At 40.5% G+C, this 26,781-nt stretch overlaps 1 protein-coding gene across 1 annotated transcript in view; it reads right to left on the reverse strand.

The window, feature by feature from the left end:
• Positions 1–2,152: 2,152 nt before the first annotated feature.
• jade2 (jade family PHD finger 2) overlaps positions 2,153–26,781 on the reverse strand; it is a 226,000-nt gene continuing 201,371 nt past the window's right edge. The window contains exons 12-14 of the mRNA XM_079247914.1: positions 16,939–17,070; positions 3,975–4,120; positions 2,153–3,061 (exon numbers count right to left, since the gene is read on the reverse strand). Coding sequence (XP_079104040.1) covers positions 2,288–3,061; positions 3,975–4,120; positions 16,939–17,070 — 1,052 coding nt within the window. The 3' untranslated portion in view covers positions 2,153–2,287. The remainder of the gene's footprint in view (positions 3,062–3,974; positions 4,121–16,938; positions 17,071–26,781) is intronic.

Below are 26,781 nucleotides of genomic sequence, written 5' to 3' on the forward strand. Positions count from 1 at the left end.
TAATTTTTTTTTTTTTAAAAACTTTTGTTGTTGTTTTTTTTTACCCCTGAGAACACCATGGACTGCTTACAAAATACATCTCTCAGAGAGCAACAAAAAGCCTGAAGATTTCTTTTAAAAAAAACAAAAAAACCCCAGAAACAACTTAATCCAACAAGTTGAGCGCAGACCGATGAAACTTCATATCATTGTCTTCATCTGCTTAATGTGAGGAAAACTTGCCGTAAGCCATCAGTGACAAGAGATTGGTCATGTCAAATGTGAGTGGTCACCATGTTGGCACCATAAACCGGCTATCACTCGTCGTATTGCATCAACGCGACACACTGCATAGATACACGTGGATGATCTGAGGCAACCTAATTCTCCCAAAGCTTGTTTGAAACCTAGTTCTAGGAAATTCTTCACTGATTAAGAGGAGCAGGAAAACCGATGCTAAATGCATTTTAATGAGGTGGGAATCTCTGTTTTGGGGAAATATATGGTTTAAGTAACGTTTACAATGTTTTTTTAAGAAGATATAAAAAGATGTCGTTATGACTTGTGATGATGATGTCTAAGGTGGATGCATGAACGGGAAAAAAAAAAAAAGATTGTCTTAGCTCAGACATGATCCAATGACCACAATCTGCAACCGATTCAAGTCTCACCTGAAATTCCCAATTCTGATTAAAATGGATTTGGTTTGGGGAATTTTTCAATCAAATATAAAATTGACATTATATCAAAAATGGGGGGAAAAAATTTGAAAAAAACCCCATAAAATTAAAAAACACTGGAACTGACAAAGATTCAGACATTTTTTTTTGGGGCATTTTGTCCAAACTTCAGGTATATTAATTAATTTATAAGCACATAAAACCTGCATCACAACTCTTTTAGCGGTCCCTCCTGTCAAAGAGGCGGCAGCATAGTTCCCTCAGCGTGACCAGGCCAAACTCTGTGCGTTGATGGCTTTCGACTGCAGCGATGCAGTTGGAGGGGAGGACAGACCAGGAAAGCAGCTCTTTGCGCTGATCGTATGGTGCTACTCTGCTTTGCAAAGTGCTGCAGATGCTTTGTCAGTAAATGGCTAATTCTGCATTTACTTCTTTGTTTTAGGCACTATTCAATTAAGGTGACAAGGAGCCCAGTGCTGGTTCCACCTGCTAACCAACCAGCAGGATTTCCTTTTGCTTTGATTGTAAGAAATCCGATTGAGGAGCGACTGATTGATAAAATCATTGATTGTTTGGCTGACTTAGTTAGTTGGGGAGAAGGGCTACGGGACAAGGGACAGAAGGCACAAAGTTTTTGCAAGGATTTTTTTTTTCTTCCAAAGGTTCAGGGGCAGAAAATGTTTAGGAAGAATTTGAAAGCAGCTGACAAAGGTCAGATATTTCTACAACAGTTGAGATGTGAGCGAAGGGATTGTGTTTGCGGATGTTTGTGTTTGTGACTCTGTGTGACAGTCCGACAGAGCTCCAGGGGTGGGGTCAATCTGTTTGCAACATAAAGCACAGACAAGCTGGAGATCTGGAAACAGATTTGGGAATAAAGGCTTCAGTGTACAATGTTTGTTTTTTTTTAGTTTTTTTTTTTTTTTTTTTTTAGCCGAGTCAATAAAAAGATAATTGACCCCAACCCTGATTGAGCCTCTATAATACACTTGAGTGCTGACATTACAACTCTTATGACTTGCTAGTTGTGCTTTTGAAGGCTGAATACACGCTGTCCCGTGTCATCCTCTGCACATTTTCAGACCAACTCTGGTGTGAAATTGTCTTCCACGGAATATATTCAAGAAAACGACGACTCTTCGGATGTGTCTCGGGCCGCAACGACTAAGAATGTAGCATACCCTGAAACCAGCTTGAGCAATAAGAAGAATAATAATGCCCCAAAATGTTTGTTCCCAAGTCTGATCGGTATCACAGACGTGAGGCCAGAACTAATCGGAAATATACAAAACAGAAAAAGGCTAAGCTAATGTTTTTTCTCCCTATTTGTTAAATGTATCACTTTGTATGACGAGTTAACAAACTGCGGTCCAGTGGAGAAGCATTACTGTATGATATACAGCTACATTCAAAGTCCTCCCCCCCCATTCCCACCCTCTCCCCCCCAAAAAAAGACAAAGTAGTTGAGGAAATTCTCCATATGTAGGTGCAACGGGATTTGGTTGAACAAAGCCATCCAGCTATGGTCTGTAGACTTCATACTGGGCACAGATTGGGAAAAATAAAAAGCAACCGGCCACCAGGATTCTGCCTGCATGTGCGCACATGTCCGTTTGAGTCTCAGGTCTTTAGGATGCCAACACGCTTCTCCTCACCAGGTCCTCGTTCCCAGAATGCAGCTGTGACAGCCGCAGCTTGCGTCCACCAGAACGTGTGTCCGAATCGCTCTGCTCGCCGTCTGTAAAGTACCCGTCAGTCTCAGCAGTGTCCAGCAGGGACATGTCTTTTCCTGAAAGAGGCAGGTCCACGGACTCCAACCCCGCTACGCTCGCCCTACCTCTAGATTTACCGTGGCGGGCCAGACGGGGACGTGGGGCCCCGCCGCGGAGGATTGCCCCTGTGTCAGGCACCGTCATCCCCGGACTGGAGGCTGGAGGTGGAGATGAACTCGCAGTGAAACCAGATCCAGATGTAACTCCATTGCCCATGTGGATGCTGTCCCACGGGCCGCGCTCCTCAGAGATGTGACAGGAATCCATTTTGGAGATAGGGGGCTGTGGTGGTGGGTCCTTGTGCAGGTCTGAACTCCTGGTCTGGTGGTAATGACTGTGGTGGTGCGTGGTCTTGGAAGAGCCCCTGGACCTTTCTCCTCTGCGGCCGGCATGACTGGACTTTTCCTCCGTCACGCTCGCCCACAGGCTCTTCGCCGTGGAGGAGCTGCTCTCGGCGGACGCAGCGGCTGCAGGTCGGTGCATCTGAGGCTGAGCGGAGACAGTGGCCTGTCCTCGAGTCCGGGGCTTGTTGCTGCCTCGCGGTTTACGACCCAGCTGGGGCGTTTTCCAGGCAGACTGCATCGAGTTCTCCATCATGAGGTTTAGCAAATTTTCTTCACCCTGCAGAAGCTGGATGACAGGAGGACAAAAGTAGGTGAGACGAGGGAGGCCAGGGAGTGGGGGAGAAAGGGGTGAGAAAGATTTAGAAGGAATGATCAAAGTAAACCAGAGAAGAAAAACAAAAAAAGCTGCATCAGTGATTGTTTGTTGGTGCCAGTCAAGGGATGAAGAGTATTCTCACTGGAAAGTTGATCAACAGAACAGCTGATTTATGTGTTCCTCGAGAGAAAAATCTAAGAACAAAGTTGATGAACTATGATAGCGTTCTACAAACAAAACATATTGACTGGACTGCAGTCCCAGCAGGACTTAGGGCACATTCACATCAGCCTTTTTGATTTGAATCAGAATCCATTTGCTCAGAAAGTCCGCTTCGTTTGGGGAGCTGTGAATGAGGCAAATTAATTCTGATTCGGACCAAAGAAGGCGACTCAGTCCGCCTACATACGCAGGTCTTGGAGCGTTTCAAGTGGACCAAATACAGGTGGTGGACTACGAAAAAAAAAAGTCACTTCCTGCATTTGACGTAGCATTGCATGGTGGGTAAATACATAGCGACAGCGTTAAGAGTCCTCTGTCTCATCTATTGTCCATACAGTGTCGATTGTTGCATTGGATTTTTGCAGTATACTTGCATAAAATATAGTTTTGTGCTCCATGTTTAACTCGCAACAGAGTTTTCTTCTTCATGAGGACCTTGTCCTCTCTTTTGCTATACATTAGTGCAGCGCCACCTTTGGTGGGAATGGGGATTTATTACTGTAATGGTTTGGCGTGTTTGACCAAAGTGCAGCGTGAATACAATCTTGGTCTGAATGGATACACCCCCCTACAACTGAGCCGAGTCTAGCGGACTATCCGGATGTGAATGCACCCTTAGTTCAGACTTCCTCTCCCAAAGTTCCTACAGGACAAGCCCTACCTGGTCAGAAAGCAGTCTGCCACTTTTGTCATGGTGCTGGGCACCCAAAGCCCACTGGCTCAGCATGTCGTCAGCGGTGATCTGAACCGACTGGGCGAGCCAGCTGTCAAACAGAGAGTTGTCCAATGGGAAAGACTTGGACAAACCTGGAGGAAGAGGAATAAAAGGACACAGTTGAGTATTTGGTACAAACTGAAATAGAAATTACAGGAATATGTGTTCTTTGTTTCAGGTAAAAGGCCCACAGAGGACTGAACATTTGTACCGGAAGAACTTTGGTCATTTTTTGCTGAAACTTTTGCAACAGTAATGTGAGACAGTTTAGGAAGGAGAAATGTTTGGGGTGGGTAGGGAGGTGGGAGCAGGAGGGCAGGAAGCTAAAAGTCGGATTCATAAACACCTTTTAGATAAAGTAACTTCATTATTTAAAAACACCAAGTTTTACTTTAATCCAACAATTTACTCATGTACAAGTTTTACTTCCAACTTTCAGTTTAAAAACAACACTTAAATAATCAGAGTAAAAATGGGACATGGACCAGTTGTAGATATATAAAATAAAATAAGTTAAATCTCTCACAAATGACTGTGAGATCATTAAAATAATGATACCAAAAACTAAAATTTTAAAAAAGTAGGAACACAAAGTTAGTTTTTAGAATCTTTGTTTTGCATCTGACGTTATTATAACATAAAATAATAATAGGTCACCAGTATTTGTATACCTGAATATAGGAAAGAAACATTGACACGTCTATGTGCTACAAATACAAACACACCGTTTCCAATTGTTAATCAGAAATAAAGATATAAAGCTGTGTTTTGGTGTAATCATGTCTTCTTTCTGAGTGCTGCTTTTCTCAACTCTGCTGTGTGTACAGTGTATGTACATGTGGGAGGCTGCAGACAATGCTCGATGCTTTTAAGTCTTTGCTTGTGTGTCTGTATAATTAGGAGATTTTTCTGGCTCCATTTAATCATTGTTGCCAAAGAACTGCATGTATATGGCATTTGTGTTTCTCGCACTGACTGAAACGCACAAACTCACACAATGTTGTGAACGTAGTGAGAGCAAAGGCTACCACACTTTTACTTCAAACATATTTACTCCCTGAAATACTTACAGGTAGAAGGCCGGCCATCAATTATATGTAGTTTAATTTTTTAACTATTTTAAGTGACAAGTTTAAGATTTAACAGTTTCTTTATTTTTAATAAATATAAATAAACATGTTTATTAAAATATTTATTAAAACTTGACACACTGGATCAATAGTTTTGTGAAAAGTGTGTCCACTTGTTATTCATATGTCGGCTCATAAAGAAAAAAAAAAAGTCAAAATATTAATAAGGCAGTGAATTTCTGAATCTAATGAATGCAATTTTAGACTATTTAAATGCAGAAAGTAAAAAGAATAGCACTGTATAGTGAGTACAAAACATAGCAAAAAGTGATGCGGAGTAGGTTTTTTTTTTTTTTTTTATCTGGAAAACTTTTGCATAATCCAACAATTAGATGTGGGTTCTCACACATTAGTAATTGCTGGAGGTTGGATGCTTGTTGGAAAATATTTGCTAGCCAGATATGGTGGTTGTTTAGGCTGGCATGGTTTCCCTTTTACTGACAGACTCCATCCATCCATCCATCCATTTTCCACCGCTTATCCAGATCGCGGGGGCAGCAGCCTAAGCAGGGAAGCCCAGACTTCCCTCTCCCCAGCCACATTTGCCAACTCTGCGGGGGGGATCCCGAGGCGTTCCCAGGCCAGCCGAGAGATATAATCCCTCCAGCGTGTTCTGGCTCTTCCCCGGGGTCTCCTCCCCGAGGGACGTGCCTGGAACACCTCACCAGGGAGGCGTCCAGGAGGCATCCTGACCAGATGCCCGAGCCACCTCAACTGGTTCCTCTCTATGCGAAGGAGCAGCGGCTCTACTCTGAGCCCCTCCCGGATGACCAAGCTCCTCACCCTATCTCTAAGGGAGAGCACGGCCACCCTGCGGAGGAAACTCATTTCAGCCGCCTGTATACGAGATCTCATTCTTTCGGTCACGACCCACAGCTCATGACCATAGGTGAGGGTAGGAACGTAGATCGACTGGTAAATCAAGACCTTCGCATTCTGGCTCGGCTCCTTCTTCACCACGACAGACCGGCGCAGAGCCCGCATTACTGCAGACGCCGCACCGATCCATCTATCAATCTCACGTTCCATCCTTCCCTTACTTGTGAACAAGACCCCGAGATATCTAAACTCCTCCACTTGAGGCAGGACCTCACTACCGACCCGGAGAGGGCAATCCACCCTATTCCGGCTGAGGACCATGGTCTCAGATTTGGAGGTGCTGATTCTCATCCCAGCCGCTTCACACTCGGCCGCGAATCGCTCAAGCGAGAGCTGGAGATCACGACCAGATGAAGCCAACAGGACCACGTCATCCGCAAAAAGCAGGGACCCAATCCTGCCACCCAGCTGGATCTCCATAACACCTCGGCTGCGCCTAGAAATTCTGTCCAGCTATGAACAGAATCTGTGATAAAGAGCAACCTTGGCAGAGTCCAACCCTTACTGGAAACGAATCCGACTTACCAGCACTGAAACAACAAAAACACAAAAACAAAGTATTGCAGACCTACACCTGTCAGCCACTACTCAGGGTACACTCTCTCCTCAGTCTCGGCCAATGACAATCTACTGTAAATGCATGATGCTGTGTCATAACACGCAGCTTAGCTTTCCTCTACGAAGCAGAGGAAATGTAGATGTTATTGGGAGGTAAAGCAAAAAATCCCAGCATACCAACAAGCACACTTTAACAGAAGGTGAATCATCCAGTTAGTGGCAAAACATTAAAAAATTTGTGTTCTTTTTGCCATAAACTCCAATTAACCTCACATTTTCATAGGAGAACAACTGCCTTTTAACAACCCTTAGTGGGGAAATAAAAACAGCAGAAATGCCCAGAGTTTGTATAAAAACCTTCTCTTTTCTATTATTCTGATTCAGGTCCTAGTAAATCTTCAACGTCTAAAACATTCTGCAGAGTAGGACAGCAGGAGGTGCTGTTAGTGTGCGTTTAACACCAGCCATGCCACACACGCGCACACCGAGCCGCTTGTTTCCATGACGCAGCATGTCTCTGCAGGAATCAGGCGAGCTCTTAGGGAGGGAATAGGTGACGGAGGGGGAAAAAAAGGCAGGCAAGAAGTGTGAAGAAAACAGAGAGGTGTGATGAAGAAAAACAAGAAAAGAGCAGAGAGATGGAAATGAGAGAAACCTTAACCTGCCACTTTACATTACCTACAAGATATTCAACCTGGAAGAGTTCAGTGTTATGTCTGAAAAGTGGTTTTATATATAAATATATGTAAGTTTATATCATTAGATGTACTTCATTATTTAATTCCTCTCTTAGTCAAAGCTTATAAAATTGTTGTTTTCCGGCAGTTGTTTTAATTTTACATGGTTTATAGACATTTACCGGGATATATTTCTCTCAGCTTATTTAAATAATAGCCTTTTATGTGTTAATCAGAAGCAATTATTGGTTTAAATTATGTGTGTTAATTATCTTATTTCTAGGCTCTATAAGGTAGACTTTCTCAAAGGTAGTCATTTACAAAAGAAAACACACCCTACTATTAGATAATACAAAAAAAAATCTGCTCCTTTACAGATCTTAAAATTAGGCAAATGCAACTACAGATTAACACAGCATATAATATTACATCATTATTCACTTAACAAGAATTAACCAAAGAGGCAATGTTTTTGAAAAACTAATGCCCAGGAGCTTGTAGACCACCTTTAGCAGCAAATACTGGCAAAATTAAGTTTCTGTGTGACACTGCTTAAGTACATTATAGTTTGCAGAAATATACAACTTCTGTAAAGTCTCACCACCAGAATTTAATTCAAAGTAAAGGCCTGGTCTCAGTCTGACCTCACAATGACTCTATAATACTTTGTTATACGGAGGAGTTCATTGAGGACTGAATAACTGCAAGATGTCCAGGTCCAGTAGCTGCAAAACAAACTCAAATCATCACACCACTGCTGTTCAACTGAGATTGGATACATCAAATTTTAAGACTTGGAAGGCACCTGATGATTATATTTTAATGATGCTGTGATAAATAACACCTTAGATTTGGTAAATGGGTAGAGCTAATAAACTGTGTGTGTGGATGACAGCACATCAGAGACATAGTAATGCTACATCTTCTTGATCCAAGAACACAGAGAAAGACAAAGCACTCAGAGTCAGGACCAGACTCGACAGGGAACAGATGGCCAGACACACAAACACACATCAAGACTGTGAGATATGAACACATACGGCATGCAAAGACAAACACAGAGACGACACACTGAGACAGGGAATGATTTACTATATATAACATTGACAATGGAGAGCATACATGGACACACAAAGGACTTGTTTATCATGGAAACACATTTTGTGTGACGATTTCCCAACGTGCATGCAACATCAAGTTTCATCCTCCAGCAGTCAGATGGAAAACAGAGAAATAGAGAAGGAAAGATAAACAGAGAGGCAGAGTTTTATAACAGAGAGACAGATGGACAGAGATGAAGGACAGATTTACTGTAAAAGACACAAACAGATGAGGGGCACAGCCAGAAAACAAAAAGAAGAAATATAATATCAGATCAGGAAGCAAGAGAGGTACTGCCAAACCGCTCTCCAGTCCTGTGTTATTATCTGCCTATTGAGTGGAAATGTTTACTTCCACATGAAAACACTGGGACGCTGCAGCACGAGCATAAGGAAGACAATCTGAATTCATTGTTGAAAGTTACTGAGTGTGAGAAACTGTCAAAACGGTGGGGGTCGCTAGTGAGATGATGAGGAGTAGGACTAGTAGCAAGGTTTCTTTAAGCTCTTCATGATACAACCACTGTATTTTTAATACAAAAACCCTTTTCATCATTTAACTCTCTTTTCTTACTACAATACTTTTCCTAACAATTATCTGCCACCGCAACGGACAACTGAAACAAACAGAAACAAACAGAAACACAAGAGGCTTCATTGGCAAAGCTACGGCTAATGCTAGCTGCATCAAACCTATCAAGACAAACCAACTTCAGTGTTACACAGCGAGGTAGTTGATGATGATGACGAGCTCTTGCTTATCTTTCAACTGTACAATCCGTTAGCAGTGTGATGAAGTCTGAGAAAGTGGTAGATATTTGGAGACTGCAACGTCCATCTGATTTAGAGTGGTCCTTTCATTCACAGGTACACAAATCGTTTACTTTTTCGTCGACTGTTTCATGTAGGGCAATATAGGTTTGGAAAGCTTTTTTTTTTCCTTAATAAACAAAATCATCACTTAATAAACTGCATCTTGTATTTACACGGGTTGTGTTGTGGGTCTAATAGTAAAATTTGTGTGATGATCTGAAACATTTAAGTGTGACAAATTTTCAAAATAAGAAATCAGAAATGGGGACAAAAACTTTGTCACAGCATTGTATAAAAACTCATCTTGCAGTTCCTTGAAACTAATGACGATGGGGAGGTGAACGACTTACTATTTGAGAAACACTTGAAGCATATGTCAGAAGACTTGTTACAGCACACAAAGCATCACAGAATAAAACTAAGTGTGGAATACAGGAAGAGACAGAGGGATTTAATTTTGAAATTAAAATACCAATATAACCATCCTGGGAGAGCAAGTTACCAGGCACCTTGAGCTGGGTAATAGGACACAAAATTTACTGTCAAGCAAACTGAAAGGAAATCAGGCAAAAGGAGAAATCCATCATATAAAATCCAAATCCGACCAATTGCTTACAGATTCAAAAGGACATGAATAAAAGACTCAGTATTTCTATGCTGACATCTACGCTTCCAAGTCAGCTTCAAGACAATTGTGCAATGACCATTTCTTTGGGATACACCATTTTCAGAAAGTTTATGCTGTTGTTTTAGACTCCGACTTTACGGTGTCTGAACTAAAAGAGGCCATTAAATCATTCCCCAATGGTAAGAGGCCAGGTCGACATGGGTTTGGAATAGAGTTCTTTAAAGCTTTTCAGGATGTGCTGACATCTCCTATGCCAGGAATGATTTGTGATTTGTTTCATAAGGCGGCGGCTCTGGATTTCATTAAAAAAAGGATAAGGAGGAAACAGATTGGGTCGAGACATAAGCTGACCCTGACTCTAACATCCTTACTTAAGGAAATTGGGCTGATCCATTAACGCTGTAATGTGGTGAGCCAGGAGGACATCCTGTCTCCCCCTTCTGTCATCGCACTCGAGCCCCTGGCCATAGGCATTAACGATCATCCATATGTTAAAAGAAATAAGTTTGGTGACATCCAGACCTGAGTTGCGTTGTATGCAGATGACCTTCTGGTCTGCCTTGCGGACCTGGCAACATCTATCCCCAACCCATTACGATTTATAGAGTACTTTGGGGAAATTTATGGCAATAATATGAACTGAGGAGAGCGTCAATTTATGCCATTGGCCGGTTATTTTTCTGAGGACTCCCTGGATAACCTGCCCTTTTACTTGAAGAGGGACAACTTCATTCAAAACACAACACAGGTTTATTTTGAAAGGAGTCTCTGCCGACCCTCAACCAGATATAAACAGTTTATAAACAGCTCCCACCTCAGGTTGAGCAGTCCTACTGTGTTATTCCAAAACAAAGCTGTCCCACTGTGTCCACTATCTGTGATAGGTGCCAAACAGCAGAAGGCTCACAGGCACACTTATTTTGGTTCTGAATTATACAGCTTCTGGTCTTCAAATGTTTGTCAGAAGCATATGGTATTGATAACCAGTTCAACAGCAACCTGGCCATCTTTGAAAACTCTACAGACTCCCCCGCTTCCACAACACATATAAACGGCTCTGCAGTTGGAGATGGTGGCAGCTGCAAAGCTCATTCTTCTGAGTGGAAGGTCCACCATTCTGTTCCCCTTTTTAACGCTGGCTCACAGAGATTCTGTATATTACACAGATGGATCGGTTATGTCTCTGCAAACTGGGCTCTCAGATCAGACTCGAGTCTGTCTGGAGACCCTTTTTGGCACATCACAACTCATCCCGACCTGTACTAAGTTGACCTTTAAGGTCCATGTTGCCTTTGTTGCCCGTACTTGCCTATATGCTCTCTACAACATCAAGAGAATCAGACCGTACCTGACAGAACACACGACTCAGCTTTTGGTTCAGGCTCTGGTCATTTCACGCGTGATCCAGAATGTCGCAGCGTGTCTGGTTTTCAGCTAACCCAAACGAGCTCATGTCACTCTGCTGCTAATCGCACTTCCCTGGCTTCCAGTTGCAGCACGCATCAAATTTAAAGCTTTGCTTCTGGCTTACAAAACAATAACTCAAACAGCTCCCTTCTACCTTCACTCCCTAATCCAGACCTACACTCCCTCTCGACAGCTACATTCCACCAGTGAAAGACGCCTCGTGTCACCACCAATATGTCGGACTAAATCACAAGCCAGATTCTTTTCCTCTGTTGTGCCATGATGGCAGAATGATCTCCCAAACTCTGTCCGCTCTGCAGAGTCCCTGTCTACTTTTAAGAGCAAGCTGAAGACTCTGCTCTTCAAGGAGCACTTCAACACTTAGTATAGCTATATTTGTTGGAAAGTCGGAGAACTTAGCTCAGTTCTTTGCAACAAAGATTAGGGTATTAAATATTTGTACGATAACATAGGTGATATTATGGGGTGGGAAGGGAGAAAGAAAAAGCCTGTAGCACTTCATGTAAGGACCTGCGTCCAAATGGACAGTTCACTAGCACCTTCCTATGATGTCCTCTACCGTTTGATTTTATACTTGTGTTGTTCTCATTCATATGTAAGTTGCTTTGGATAAAAGCGTCTGCTAAATGACTTTAGAATAGACTAGACCAGCCTAGAATAGAATAGAATAGAATAGAATAGACTAGACTATTAGACTAGACTAGACTAGAATAGAATAGAGTAGAATAGAATACTGATGTGGTGCGTTAAGTGGAATCTAGCTGGCACATGATGCAGCCTTCCATAAGCCAATGTTGTGAAGTGCAGTTTCTCAGCCTCTGGATAGGGTTATGTACATTTGATAGGCTGCTTACAGCTCTAGAAATGTACATAATAAATGTCACTATGTGCCTTAAAAACTAATCAGAAACAAAGAGTTTTGAGATCACAAAAATTACATGGGACTACATTACAGTCAGTAACGTGATAAGTGAAACAGGCTTAAGGTCATAACATATTTAAACAAATGTTTAAATATGTTATATGTCATAACATTGTTAAACAAATTTCTGAATTAAATAATTTCAACATAATTTTGGACACAATATTTTAGTTAAGTCTAACAAACATATAAAAAACATTGCTATTAAAACATTTTCCAACCAGGAGGAATGTCCAGTTTTACAAAGCAAAATAACAGCACAATCACAGCAAGAGTATTCCCTTTATATTTCCCTCAACAGCAATATAACAGGAATGTCACCAAGAAGCTGCATCTACCCTCTCCTCAAATGACTGGTGTATTCACTCCACTGTTCTCATCATGTTGGTTTTTGCTCCAGCAAGCAGGTGTTATTCATTTTTATTTTATTTTTTTTCAATGAAAAAAAACAAAAACAAAACACAGCAGATGGATCAGAGCATTTACAGCCGGTAGCAGGTCAGCATCACAGATGATTTAGCACTGACATCACAATATGAACATACGCAATATTAAGTTTGCAGGATATGCAAAACATTAACATAGCAAATTGTTTTCATTCAGACTCATGATGCTATGTGTCTTTCAGTGAGTGAGGAAAGAGGAAATGTGAACAGAACTCCTCTCTTATGATGGTGACTTATAATTAAAATCTACTGATATAAAATTACTCACTTTTTTTTGTTTTACTTTTTTGGATATGCAAGATTTTTTTTTTTAATAACTTGACATAGAAGGAATCTGCTGCTTAAAAATGAGCGTTATGTCTACATGCACAGCACAGCCAGTCAGTAGAATATATCCCAATTTCCATAGGATATAGTTAGTATACTTAGTACGGCTGTAATGACATGTTTTTTTTTCTCCCGATTCGAGTGAAAAACGGGTTTTGGGTGTCAATTCAATTTAAAACAACACAGTAACCAGACCATCATCCTGCTGCTAAAATGCCCAAGAAGACGAGTAAAAAGATCAATAAAAACAATAAAAATGACAAAAATCTTATGATGGATTGTTTTTATTTATTAAAATTTTTTTTTTTTTTAAAACAAGAATATCAATTTCATAATTGTAAAGCAAAAAATCCTGATATTTTATTTTTTTCTATTAGATTTCCCACCCTAATACTTAGTATTGTGTGTCTTTGAATCCCAGCAATGTGACCGCTTTCCTTTGCAGAAAGACCTGCTGCATTACAAGATATGAGCGGCTCATTGTGAGGGAGTAAAAGTAAAAACCCATTTAGATAATGAGTGATTAGAGGCTAAGTGAAACGTAGTTATGATATTATTTTTCTTCATAGATTTTTATTTGTCACACAATGTACTGTGATACCTTTTCAGCAGTCAAACGAACCAGTGCTCACTATTCAGCTGGAGAAAATGACTTACATCAGAGTCTATTATGTTTCAACATGCCTGAAATTATACAGCATTATGGGTAATTATTTGTTTCCTTTATGCAATCCAGTTAAGTGTGTAGCAGCATCCGCTCAATGTAAATGCAAAAAATGTTGTTCAGTCAAATATAAGTGATTTAATTGTTGCCATCCTTGAAAAAGACAAAGTTTAAGGTAAAAATATGTGAGCAAGCATTTGTCATTTTTTCAGTGAAATGGTGAGAGTAGGCAATCTGCAAAACAATGTAAACAGTCTCACTTTCTGCTAGTTAGATACAGAATCAATACTGAGTGTTACAATAGGCAGCAAGAATACACAACATAGTCACAGTTATCCCACTCTGAGATGTTCCATGTTAGATTGCACTTAAATTAAAGGTTAGGAGATTAAATATGGTTTTGGTTTAGTTAAAACAACTCATTTATTTCTATACAATATTATCAAATGTCCATCCTGTGGTTGACACAAAGCCAAAACTTCCAACTTCTACAAGTATCATGGAGGTACTGATGCAGCAATAGTCCAGCAAAGTTAAGCTTGACTGTGTGTAACTCCCACCGCAACGCTACAGAATAGTCCCTCACAATCATAACTTGCTCTGCTATCAGCAGCTTCGGGTTTCATCCTATGATGACAGCATGTAAGTCTTTGTCTTTTTGATATTTGAAGCTTTCAGCAACTATCAGTCATGTACACTTTCTGAGATCAGAGGCATGAACTGTGTTTTCTGTTGCCTTGACGTGAGTGTCAGTGGGCTGCGATATCCTGCTTCTGTATTCTTAATGCTTTGTGTGTGTGTCTTGTGTGTTCCCTTGAAAGGATGAATGGATTAGGTAGGACAATAAGTCATCAGAATCCTTCAGATATTAATCATGCACATCCAACATTTTATATTCAGAACTTATTGAAATAGGATACCAAAAAGCGATTATATAATACTAACAATCCTCCTACTTGATGTCCTACTTTTACAATCTATTTACAGGGGGGGATTTTTTTTCTACAGGATGCCTGAAGGTACAGACTTTTTTCTTTTCTTTTCACCCACACAAATACACATAATGTGTCACAACTTGTGCCCCACAATAAATTGTTCTATATACAAATGACTCACACAACTTGAATCAGAATAGCTCAATTATCCTAAACTTTAGCTGTTTATATGCACTTATATCATCAATATTACACTTCAACACAATCCATTTTTTAAAAATAGATTCCAATGGTTGCAAAACTTTGCAGTGAAGTGTTTTGAAGAAATAAAATCAGTAAGTTTATGGCATAATCTGAGAGGAAACGCTCATCCTGACTGTGCTCTGGTTCTGCCACGACTGACAGCATCAGCCTCCATCAAGCTGTCACAGCTCTACTGTCCCATCTGATTTTACAAGCGCAGCAGACATGTAGGAGAGCGTCAACTTTCACAGCAAGCAGGGAAAATGGACGGACCTGAGCACATGGATAAATACTCCATCTAAAATCTTTTTTTTATTTTTTTTTATCATCTTCATCCATGATTTAACACATCAGTAAACCTCCAACACAGACTCGACCACATAATCTGTTTCTTCCTAGCTGAACGTGTCACCTCTCCACAGTGGAAAAGAAATGGAAAAAAAAAAAAACCTAGCAGCCCACTCCGCTCCCCCTGCTGCTTTGTGATGGACAAAATTCTTCAGAGGGGAATATTTTACTGTAGACTTTTATGAGGATGCCAGAGTACTGAATTGTTAAGTTGCACCTCAGCCGTCAGGCAGGTGGCTTGTCTCTTGTGTGAAAGCTTACAATTCAGTCACCGCAGCTGCCACTGTGTCAATCAAATGTACATCAAATGTCCTCCAGCAAGACCTTGAGCATTTATATCTCACACACATACAGCTAAGTGTCTGCAAAGTACAAATACCTGCATTCATATTAGCTGCATGGACCATTAAATATCAGTCTGCAGAGCATCTGTGCATCTGTCATTTCACATGGGGATGAATCTACTTTTAACATTTAACACAGCCATCCAGCTATCCATTCTTCTCTAAGTGGTCATGAGGATTGGTGGACTGATTCTTCCTTTCTTTCTAGCTGTTACACTATCGGGTCACTGCTAGTTGTTTTTGAGCTTTAAAGGTAGAGTAAGTAAGATTTTCAATATTTTCAAAATACATTAACTGAAAAAAAATATAATTAGATAGTTTTTTTTAACATGTAGGTTCCAGTCTGTCCATATTTGATGCTTTATTAAATTACAAGTTTCATTAATGACAAAGATCCTTCTTGAATGCTTTCTGACCAGTAAAAAAAAAAAGTACTTTTTTTCCACCAGTAGGGTGAGTATAAGCCCATTTATTGCAGAGCGGCTCTGAGCTACAGCTCACAAGCAATTCCTGCCCTCATTGGAGCTGGCAAGGAGGAGGGGTGAGTTTTGCTCATTACTGCCAACCTGTGGTCGTTTGTGGAGGTAGCAGTTTTGTGGTTTTGCTCACAACCTGGTGTTTGCCACCTGGTGGTGGAAAGAATCGCCTTGAAATCTTACATACTCTGCCTTTAAGCTCTGAGACAAAAACCTTGTTGCATTTCAACTATTGGGCTACTGGTCCTGTAACTGCCCCATTACCTCCCTTATTATTAGTAGCATTTGAAAGGCCTGTCACATGTAGACACAGGTACATGGATGTGAACATGTGCCATGAAAAGCCTACCGCATGGCCCAAATGATGAATTTCTGCAAGATAAAACACTGTAAAACACTAACATAGGGATAGACACACCTGCATCTCTGAACTATGCATGCTGTGTGATGGACTGGAGGGTATATCCTGCTTCTTGCCTGACAGCAGCACGGATAGATAAGTTTGTCAGGAGCACCCATTTATTATAACTAACACTTAATTTGTCACTTTCTCTTCCACTTGTTTTATATTATCAAGTATTGAGTTTTTAACTTCTAGTCTTGTGGTAACCCTGATGTAAAATATGCAAACAGAAACTAGATGCCCAGCAGACATGGTGGATCGATGACACAAACTGGTTTGAACTTACAGTCTTTACAAGGGAAAATAAAATCATATCTGGAGATTTTGCATCTTCTTGGGTGTTTTGAAATTAAATGAGCAAATAGGTTAATTAGCATCAAGGCCAGCAATGCACAGCAACTTCCTTTCACAAGGACACAGAAACACACAGGCATATGTTCAGGCAATGAGGAGCTTTGATCACTTTAAAAACACTGCAGGGCAGACACCCACGCGCGCATACTCACAGACACACACACACACAAACACACACACACACACACACACACACACACACACACACACACACAAACACACATGCACAATGTACCTAGCTCTTTAAGCAGGGAGCCGTTCTCTGACTTCCATCTCTCCTTTTTCTTCTCTGGACTATTCTTCCTTCTCTCCTTCCCTTTATCCTTCACTCCATTGTGCTTCCTCTTTTCTCCCTTCGGGGTTTTCTCTGCAGGGAGACACAGAAGACAGGCTCAGGTTAGGGATTTGGTTGATTCGCTCAATTTAAGATGGATTCACCTGGATGGTGTCATTGAGCCTGGGGAGGTGTTTCTTTTCAGCTGACATCTGAGTGATGAAGATGCTTATAGAAAAAACAGGTCAGTAGTTTTGAGCGTTCCTTTAAATTTCTGATGCATAAAATCTGCAGGGTAGCTTTTAACTTATCTTGCTTTTAATTATTTTCATTTTATTTATGTTTTTTGGGATTTTTTTACTATTTGTTTTTGTCTTTTATGCTTCCTCACACCAGTTAAAATACTTTTAATGTTTTATGTGAAGCACTTTGAATTGTCTTGTGCATGAAAAGGTGATGTACAAATAAACTTGCCTTGCTAATCTATTCCTAAAATTTTTTTAAAGTGTTGTATTTAATATTGACTATACACATAATTTATGAAAAGGACAATTTTAAAATGGAGAAATTGAAAATATAGGGGCGAGGTCTGAGACTGATTTCAGCCCTTTAGAAGTAAAGTTACATGACACTGAAAACATTTGTATTTTGTTGTTAGCTAGCTATCTGCTAACTGTGTTGGTCTTCTATTTGTTTTTCAGCATTTTTTCCAAAATGTTTTCTTTTTGTTTTAAGGAAAATAGAGACTTGTTACTGCCATTAATAAAGCCAAGTTATGAGAGTAAATAAAATAAAATAAAAAATTCTGAGCTTGACAGCTAGATGCAGAACTTGATGGGGATGCCTGTGAATGTGTCTCTCCTGTATATGTGCGCTATGTTGCCACTTTTGTATTTTTTTTCAGCTTTTATCAGAGCTTTTTCTTTTCTTCTTTTTTAAAATTCATTTTGTGGGACTGGCATCCCATCTGTCTGTGACAGTGCTCAGTGATTGGCTGTTTAACACAATGAATGCGCAAAATAAATAGTGAGCAGCAACTGCAACAGAAAACAAACCGCTAACTTGACACATCAAACAGTCTCTCTTTTGGCTCTTAAAATCTCCATAAGAAACAAGACTTTCCTGATGACACATATTTTTGTATAGCAGCCCTTAAACTCTGCGGTAAGTTTGAAACTTTCAACAGGCAAATTTTTCAGTCGCAACTTTCTATGAGAAGGTTTAGTTGTAACGATTACACCTTCAAGTGGGACATAAATATCCTGACAATTCTGGGAAAGAAACTAATAAGACTTGATTTAATGGACCGTCAGTAGGTTGGACACGTTGCAGTTCAGGCGCCTTATTCATAAAGAACCTTGGACTAAAAGTAGCTCTTAACCTGATGATTGAAGAGTACAATCCAGAAAAAGTGAGTCTGTTGGCCATAAGTTTAGGACTCTGAAATCTTCCTCTTCATTGTATTATTTACCCGAACCTACTTGCACCGCAATTAAAGTGAAAATTTCTTCACCCGACCCGTAACCTGGAGGTCACCATCCTGCAGAATCTCTGTTATTAATTTACTGACCGAGACCTACAACAACCAAAGACCAACACGGCAAATCAGTGTCATTAAAAAACATGGCATCACCCATAACAATGGGATCAATCCTGGTGCTTCTCTTAGATGAAGAGTTTTCTCAGTTCCTTAGTAAAAGTTACTCTCAGGAGCTTTGTGAAGAGGCTTTAAGTGGGAAGTCTTAGCTAAAAAGTTAGAGTGATTTTGGAGTTGTCCTAGTGTTGGAATAAGATTCTTTGTGAATATGGCTCCTGGTCTCATTGTTTCACTTCAGATACAAGAGAAGTCAGGAAGTCCAAACAGCCAAACAACATACCCCCAAGAAGTTTCTCAGCCAGATTTTTCTGTCAGCATAAATGCAAAAAGCAATTCCCCCAGGATTCCAATATCCAAAAATAGTTTGGCTCTTCGGAATATTTCTGGACAATTTTGAGATAAATGTAGATTTTTTTTTTATTAGCAATATGTTTTATTTCCATGCAGCTGCAGTGACAGGGCTTTTATTGCTATACTCCACGATTCTGAGAACTGGTGGCACCTTTTTATCAGCGTGGCCCAACGTGACTCGCATCCTAATGTGGTTCGGTGATGGAGCCACAGCTCATCTCCATTTTCACTGCTGCTGTCCCCTGATAAAAATGAGATATTTGGGATGCGTGGCATTGCTTGGTGCTAAGCTTGTTCAGTATTTTCAAGTTTAAGGGTAAGACTGTCTGTGTACCCATGTGGCCTTGATGAAAGTTAACTCGGATAAAAAAATAAAAAGAAAGCCAGGAGTAGCTGCTGGGCTGTGTGAGTGGATCAGGGCAAAGCAACAGTTTGTATTTTCTTGGTACTACATAATAGATGATGTAAGCGATTATACTTTATTCTATTTGCGATAAGGATCTGCTGCAATCGACTCAGCTTGTCAGTCAGTCAGTCAAAGGTTGTGCATTCAATAAAGTTATACAACATGGAAAACATTCAAGAAACTTATTTTCATTTTCTACTGATTCCCAAGAGTTCAGACATCACATGCAGCCAATATCAACAAGACCATGAAAGCTATATTACATAAGTGTTTTACCTTAAAACTCTGTGCTTCTGACTTGTTTTGATGGCACACTGACATTTATAATGTACATTCCTGAGAAGCAGTTGCCTTGTAGGGTCGGAGGCTGAGAAATTGCACTTTATTTTCTATTTCCAGCCCAGGGCATCACATAACAGCCGAGTTTTGCTTTACTGCAGCGTGTCACACATTGACAACTGGATATTAACACACACTGGCTGTTTTGTACCTGCATCTTGGCTGATTCAGCTCAGAAACCCAAAAGCATGATATCAGAGGATGCAAAGTAAAGAAAGAAGTACAGAAAAGTCAAATTCAGACTGACTTTTACTGGCTAGAGAAAGCCCAGGGAAGAGACAGGAAGCAAGATGGATGTCGTATTAGCCTTATTTAGTGGGTGAGAAAGTGCAAAAACCTGCCCAGGTTCATTAGTGCTACTTCAACATAATCAGCTAAAAATCCTCACAGCATCTTTCCATTTTTCCGTCATGCGTGGCCGAGTTTGAAAAATCTTCTTTGTGTTTAGGAACCATTAGTCCATATATTACAGCCATACATTAGTTAAACCAGTGTTTCTTAATCCTGGTCGTTGGGCCCACTGCCCTGCTTGTTTTAATTCCTACCAACTCCAGTACACCGGATGCAGATTAACTTAACTGCTTGCCAAGTTCTATGAAAACCTGATAATAAGCCATTTATTTGAGTCAGGTATGTTAAAGTCGGGTTACCTATAACACATGCAGGGCAGTGGGCCCAACGACCAGGATTAGATTAGGGGGGGGGGGGGGTTACCCGGTTGTTACCTCCGCCGAGGAGGTTGTTTTCCCCGGCATCTTTTTGCTCAAGATAACTTAAAAGGTTACAGAGGGATTTTTATAAATATTTCAAGAGTTGTTGCAAATGTAAAAATGAAGAACTGATTAAATTCTGGTGGTGATCAGGATCACCGTTTGGATCCAGGAATTGTTTAAAAGGATTCTTAAACATTGTGCTTGGTGGAGGTTTCCGCTCTCCGAGTTTCTAGTTTCATATTTAACGAGCAGCTTCGTCCGCGGCAGGGCGGGTTGTGCACGCGGCTAGGTCAGAGTGTTTTATTGCCACATGTTAAAATGTTCGTACTTTCTCACCACCTCCATCAGCTGTTTTATCAAAACAATCTGTTTTGCCGGCAACAGCAAACACACGGAAGCAGCAACTCCGCTTCATGCTTTCTCTGTGTTAACGACGCCCACCTCCAATGTCCGACCAATCACACGATACTTCTCGCAGCCCCGCAAGAAAAAAGTTCTGCCAGCCCGGTGTGTCAAGAACTGTCCTCAAACACGTCTGCGAGAACAAAATGACGTCATTTTCTTCTCGGAGCCTCTAGAACAAGAAAAAAGTTCTCGCTTCTCGTGGAGGATGTAACAGGCCTTAGCCAATAGCAAAACCTCTGACAAGATTACACAGCCTACTTCATTCACTCCAAGCCAGGTAAAGGACTCTAATCTGATCTGTATTTTCAATGAGGCTATAAATGAGTTCAGATGGAAACACAGCTACTGACACATGTTCATGTACTGCTGCATTGCGTGGAAACCAAACATCGTAGCTGACCTTTTAGATAGACCGGCTCCGAAACAGAAAACACGCTTCAGCTGTTTATTAGGCTCCAGGTTGTGAGTATTCTGACACACACTCTGTATGACATACAACAGAGTCCTGCAGAGAGCCTCCCTGCTGTGAGCTGTCCTCTCGCTCCGGGGGACCTCGCTCACGCTCTCTAGGTGTGAGTGAAGCAGGTAACACAACAAACACTGATACTGTATATTACCATCAGATGGTATTATACTGTGTATTAATAGGTTTATTTACCAATTCAAGTTTGAGAGAATGTTAATAAACATTGACAGGCTGTACTGTGCGATCAAGTATACATTATGACATTAATTCAGCCACGCCAGCGAGAAATTATGTTAATTGCTTTTTAGGATGCTAAAAAAAAAATCCTGATGGGGTGCTTTTTAAAAGTTTTCTACGAACTTACAATTTTTTTTTTGTTTAGTTACATAAACAGTACAACTCCTTGCAAGAAATGCACTTTTTTTTGCTTAGAGAAAATAATGGCAGCACTTTTCATGCAATCATCACAATGATAAGCCGTGTAATAGCTTAAGCTAAAGCTAAATGCTAGTACCGTTTACTAGCATTTATGATGCATGATCGTACAACTGAAAGGGGAATAAGCAACCATTGTTGGGAACCACAAACAAATGCTTGCTTAACACACATGCCTGCACACACAGCATGTAAGGAAACAATGCAGACACATGCTGTCACACTCCGGCGAGTCCCACATATAGAGCACAGCGATGATCTCCCTCATTCTCTGACACAGGAAGCCCTTATTGTTGAGATGTCTTGTTGTAACAGGCTCCTGCTGTTTACACAAACAGTCCTGACTGCATGGCTCACTAACTCTCCTGCCGCTGAGAATATATAGATGAAAGTGTGTGTGTGTGTGTTTGCATGCATCAGTGCAGCAGGTGGGAGCTGCACAGGCTTATTTGTTTTGTTTTTGCGTGTATTATCGGGTTAAATAGTCAGCATAGATGCCCTCACATCTACAGTGTGAGCAACTAAAAGTTAAAAGTACGGAAAGTTCATTCCGTCCTGTTTATTTTTTATTTCCTTAAATTCAAAATGAGTTATATTATAAAATACAAGAATAGCAATTCCTTTAGTTATGTAAGGAGCTCATGCTTATCCTTTACTTTTCTCACTCTGTATTTATACAACCAGCTGTTCTCAACACCAGATGTTTGAGCATGAAGGACAAACTGGAACCAAATGTACCATCCTTTCTTCAGTCTGGGGATTTACAAAATCTATAGCCTCTGGAAACCAAACGTTTCTGTCCAGGAGTTTACATATTTCAGTCAGGACCTCCTGCAAACAAAACTACAGCAAGTGCGCAAGTAAAAATGAAATAGAGCAGCTCTGCTGCGCACAGTATGATCCTTTTAAAAATGATGTGTGTGTTGGATAGTAGAGTAGATGAGTAGTGAGTTGTGTGTGTGTGTGTGTGTGTGTGTGTGTGTGTGTGTGTGTGTGCGCATGTGCGTGCGGCTGTCATATCCAGCAGTAGGCTGTCCTCATGCTTACTTTAGCACGGAGGAGCAGGACATGCATGAATGGAGCTGAGAGGGACCACAGAGAGATTTCACACTGTGACGACCCCTGTGTGTGTGTGTGTGTGTGTGTGTGTGTGTGTGTGCAACAGGGAGAACAGTGAAAAGAGTGTGTGAAACTACAGTTTAGTAAAAGTACAATATTTTAAAGTGTAGCAAAGAAAGAAAAGAGACATTTGCTTGAGTTGTGTTTCTGTTCAGCTTTAAAACTTTTACTTAAGTTACAGATATTTATGTTTTTAAAGGTTTCAGAGTTTCATGGCGTTCTAGCGCTTTAGACATTGAATAAAAATAAATAAATAAAAGGAGAAATTTAGGACATTGTTGACACACAGCATCCATGCTGATCATGAAGATGAGGAACAGGGTCCAGAGCTTTACACTGAAGTCTGAAACGACGCCTGGATCCTCATCTTGTTTAGATGTTTAGAAAAAGGATTCTTGCTAAATTCTGATTGCTGTAAAAACAAAATAGTTTGATAGAAGCTATGAACTCATTACTGTTTGCACTGAGCAGAAATATGACTGATGGGAAATGAATCTGAGACTAAAGCGAGGTGCGTGTGAGGCAATCGTTAGCTTGAAGTTGGGATTTGATAGTTTTTATTAGATGAGTTTAAGTATTTAGTAGTTTTCTCACATACTGAGGTGGTGCCCACAGAGGTGTCAAACGTTACAAACTAACCACTTCTTTTTCCCTGCTTATCTTTTGGCTGCTCCATTCCAGGCTTTTTTAGTAGCAATGTGGTGCAACATGGCAGAGAAGCAATGAAGCCAAACTGCTGTTGTTTGGGACAGAAAGCAACTGTTTCACAATTTATTATTCTGCATTGATAAAAATATAGTTATTTAGCTGTAATGCACGTCTTCTTGGATAAAAAAAAACAATAAAACATGGAGACAACAAAATCCCCCCCTTCACAAAGCCGAGTAGTCATTAGAGGTGGGACTGCAGGGCGTATGCTGTCCCATAGAGAATGTTATCACGTCACCATTGGGTGTAACTGGTCTGTTTCCATTGGTTTACAGGAACTCTGTTCTTTTTAAACTCTGTCTTATAAATAAATACATTTCTGACAGTATTTTGTCTTAAAATGTATTTCCTGGGATGTGTCCTGCAGCAGCACACAGAGAGGCGCAGAGCAGTGAATGTGCTGGATAACAGCGTCACAGATAAGAGCTGATTTCTGCAGAAACCCTTCCAGGAGAAGACCGGACAGGTTGTGGTTGATGTGAGCAGAAAGAAAGATGGCTGCATTAAACATGTCCACCATGAAGGGTGTGATGAGAGAGCAGGTGAGGTGGTAGCCCACACCCCATATTTCATGTGGAAAGGGCTACTGGTTAGAAATGCAACTTGGACGCAATTTAAAAAGCAGCAGGACTGGTTTGGAAGAAACTCCCATCAACATGTGGAAACATCACTTTCCACCAGCATGTTTATTGATTTCTGATTAAGACGAGTCCCAGAGTTGTCCCGCACACATTCAGCCACAACACCCAGGACTAGTTACAGTCTTTTGTATATTTCATCGTTGTAAATAAATATACTATCTCGTATTTTGACTGCTTTCATATTTTTACTGCTCATTTTGCATAAACAAGAGCTTTCAAATGAATTAATCCTGTATATTTAGACAACTGTCTATATATTTAGATTGTCCTGTATATTTAGACATTTGTCTATCTTTTAATGCCCATAATATTTTAATTACTCTGAAGTAAATCCACACAGATGATTTATTGAATTTGGGAATCAAAATATGAGAAAAATGTTTAAATAAGAGATCTTTTAGTGTGATGGTGTGGCTGCAGCTGACAGTTTGAAGGCTTTAATCCATCTGTTTGACCTGGTTTAATGACTGGCAGATGTTAAATTCATGGCAGGTGGATGAACTTCCAGCAATCACCAGGCAAACACCGACGTCTGACACTGAAACAGGGGTCGACGCATCTAAACCTGAAATTCATTCAGCGTTCAGCAGATTGTAATGATCTAACGTAATAATTAGTCTTTCTGTATCATAATGATTCCTCACTTCTCTTGTGAGCTCATGATGATGAGAACATTTGTCTTCAGGGTGTTTTAGACAAGTTTTCACACAGTTTACCAGTGTGAAACCGTCTCTTACAGAAGTCATCTGCTGTAGCTCCATCACTGGAGCCAGTTTTTCGTCCAGAGTTTGACGATCAACCAACAGCTGTGCCTGTCCTTAACTCATCTGATAGAATTAGGATTGTCTTGTGAGTCCATCAGCAGCTTTCACTTCCATTTCCAGTCTGATCCCTTCATCTCCAACTCTTCTTTAAATGGATGCAGAATTAATCAGTGCATTCTGCATGTATCAAATACAGACTTCCTGTTTTTTTTTTCTTCGGAATTTAAAACACTTAAAAGAAGCTTTAACTAAATCAAGACAAAATGGATTTATAGCAAATTATGTAAATTTGATAGTTGGATTGAATGGGGACTGGGTCAGGCACCTTACTGGGTTATCATATCATTGGTTTTAATTAAAATCAGTATATTTAATTTAACCCCCTTTGATATGGAAAGCCTGTGTTTTAGCTACATATTGTGGAACAAAACCAGAGAGATGTTGAATAGCTGCAGATTAAGTAAAAATAAGCAGCAATATGTTTTGTTTATCACACATAATTTTGTCTATCTGTGCAATAAATGTGGACAACTCTGCCCTGAGAGATAGCGTCCCTGTTGAATCTCCCTCTCTGCAGTGGTTTTTATGGTTTTACAAAACGTCCCTTTTCCATGAATCCTCCTTCCACGTCCAAACGGGGGTGTTTGAAGTGGTTGTCAAATATAGTAGACTGTAAACGCTACTGGCGCTTTAAGGGTGTGAGGAATCAGACTGCATACTGCAGGTGTACCGTACGTCTGGATTATTTGCTTCCCTTTTTTTTTCTTTTACAAAGACGATTTATAAAATAATGCAGGTAAATCTAGCAGGTGTCTCTCCCGCTCTTCCAATTTATTTTAATGGCTCTTGATGAAACTGCAGAGCCCATTAACTCCAGTGGATCTCTGACGGATCTCCCAGTCGGAACACTTCTTCACTCACCTTGTAAATTGTATTTTCTTTCTTTCTTTTTTTTTTTTTATTTGACAGATGCGCCAACTTATCCTGGAATCTCCTAGAGACAACTTTTCCACAGTTTTACTTTTTATCCCCCCCCCCCCTAATCTGATCTTGTTCTTTTATATGTTGTACAGAATTGAAAAGGAGCAAAACCAGACTTTGGGTTTTCAAGGACACCTGCAGGCTGTGTGTGAACGCATGGAAAGTCGTCCCCCCCCCCCCCCCCCAGGTTGTAATCTCTGCAGAAATCCAACTATCAGCAGAGAAAAGCATTCAGTGTGTGTTTTGTCTCCATATTCAGTCTTGTCCTTTCACTCCATCTCTGCAAAATCCTTCTTAACTCCAAACCTCCTTCCTTCTCTTGTTTAGAAGGTTCAGCACCACTGACGGGGGGGGGGGGGAATTCATCTTTTTGAAGTGTGTGATTAATTTTCTCTCTTTCTAGGTGCGCTGAACTGCAGCGTGAGTCTGTGTGTGTGTGTTTGTGTGTTACCACTGTGTCCCATTTCTCACCTGAACTCATTACAGCGATGAATTTTTTTCCTTGTCCCCACCTTCTCTTCTGTCCTTTCTCTCTTTTTTTCCTTCATAGTCACTCCTATCCCCCTCTCTGCTTCTTTCATCTCATTACCTTCTCGTCCCTTCCCATCTTACCCTTCCTCTGTCCTTGTTTCCTTTGTCTTCCTCAAACTCTGACACACACACACTCGTACACACACTTGCTGAAAGCAGATCAGAGAGCCAATAGTAACCGCTGTCAGCTGGAATATAAATGCCGGACACTTTCTGAATAACAATAACACCGATTCTCTGCATGCATTTATAAATGCCTACACGCACACACTCTTCGATATACAGTGTAATTTCTTCTTTTAATATTTATGTCTGGTTATTTATGACAAGAATCACCTGAATAGTTGG

The sequence above is a fragment of the Telmatherina bonti genome (assembly GCF_933228915.1).
Source record: "Telmatherina bonti genome assembly, chromosome: 10".
NCBI classification, from domain to species: Eukaryota; Metazoa; Chordata; class Actinopteri; order Atheriniformes; family Telmatherinidae; genus Telmatherina; species Telmatherina bonti.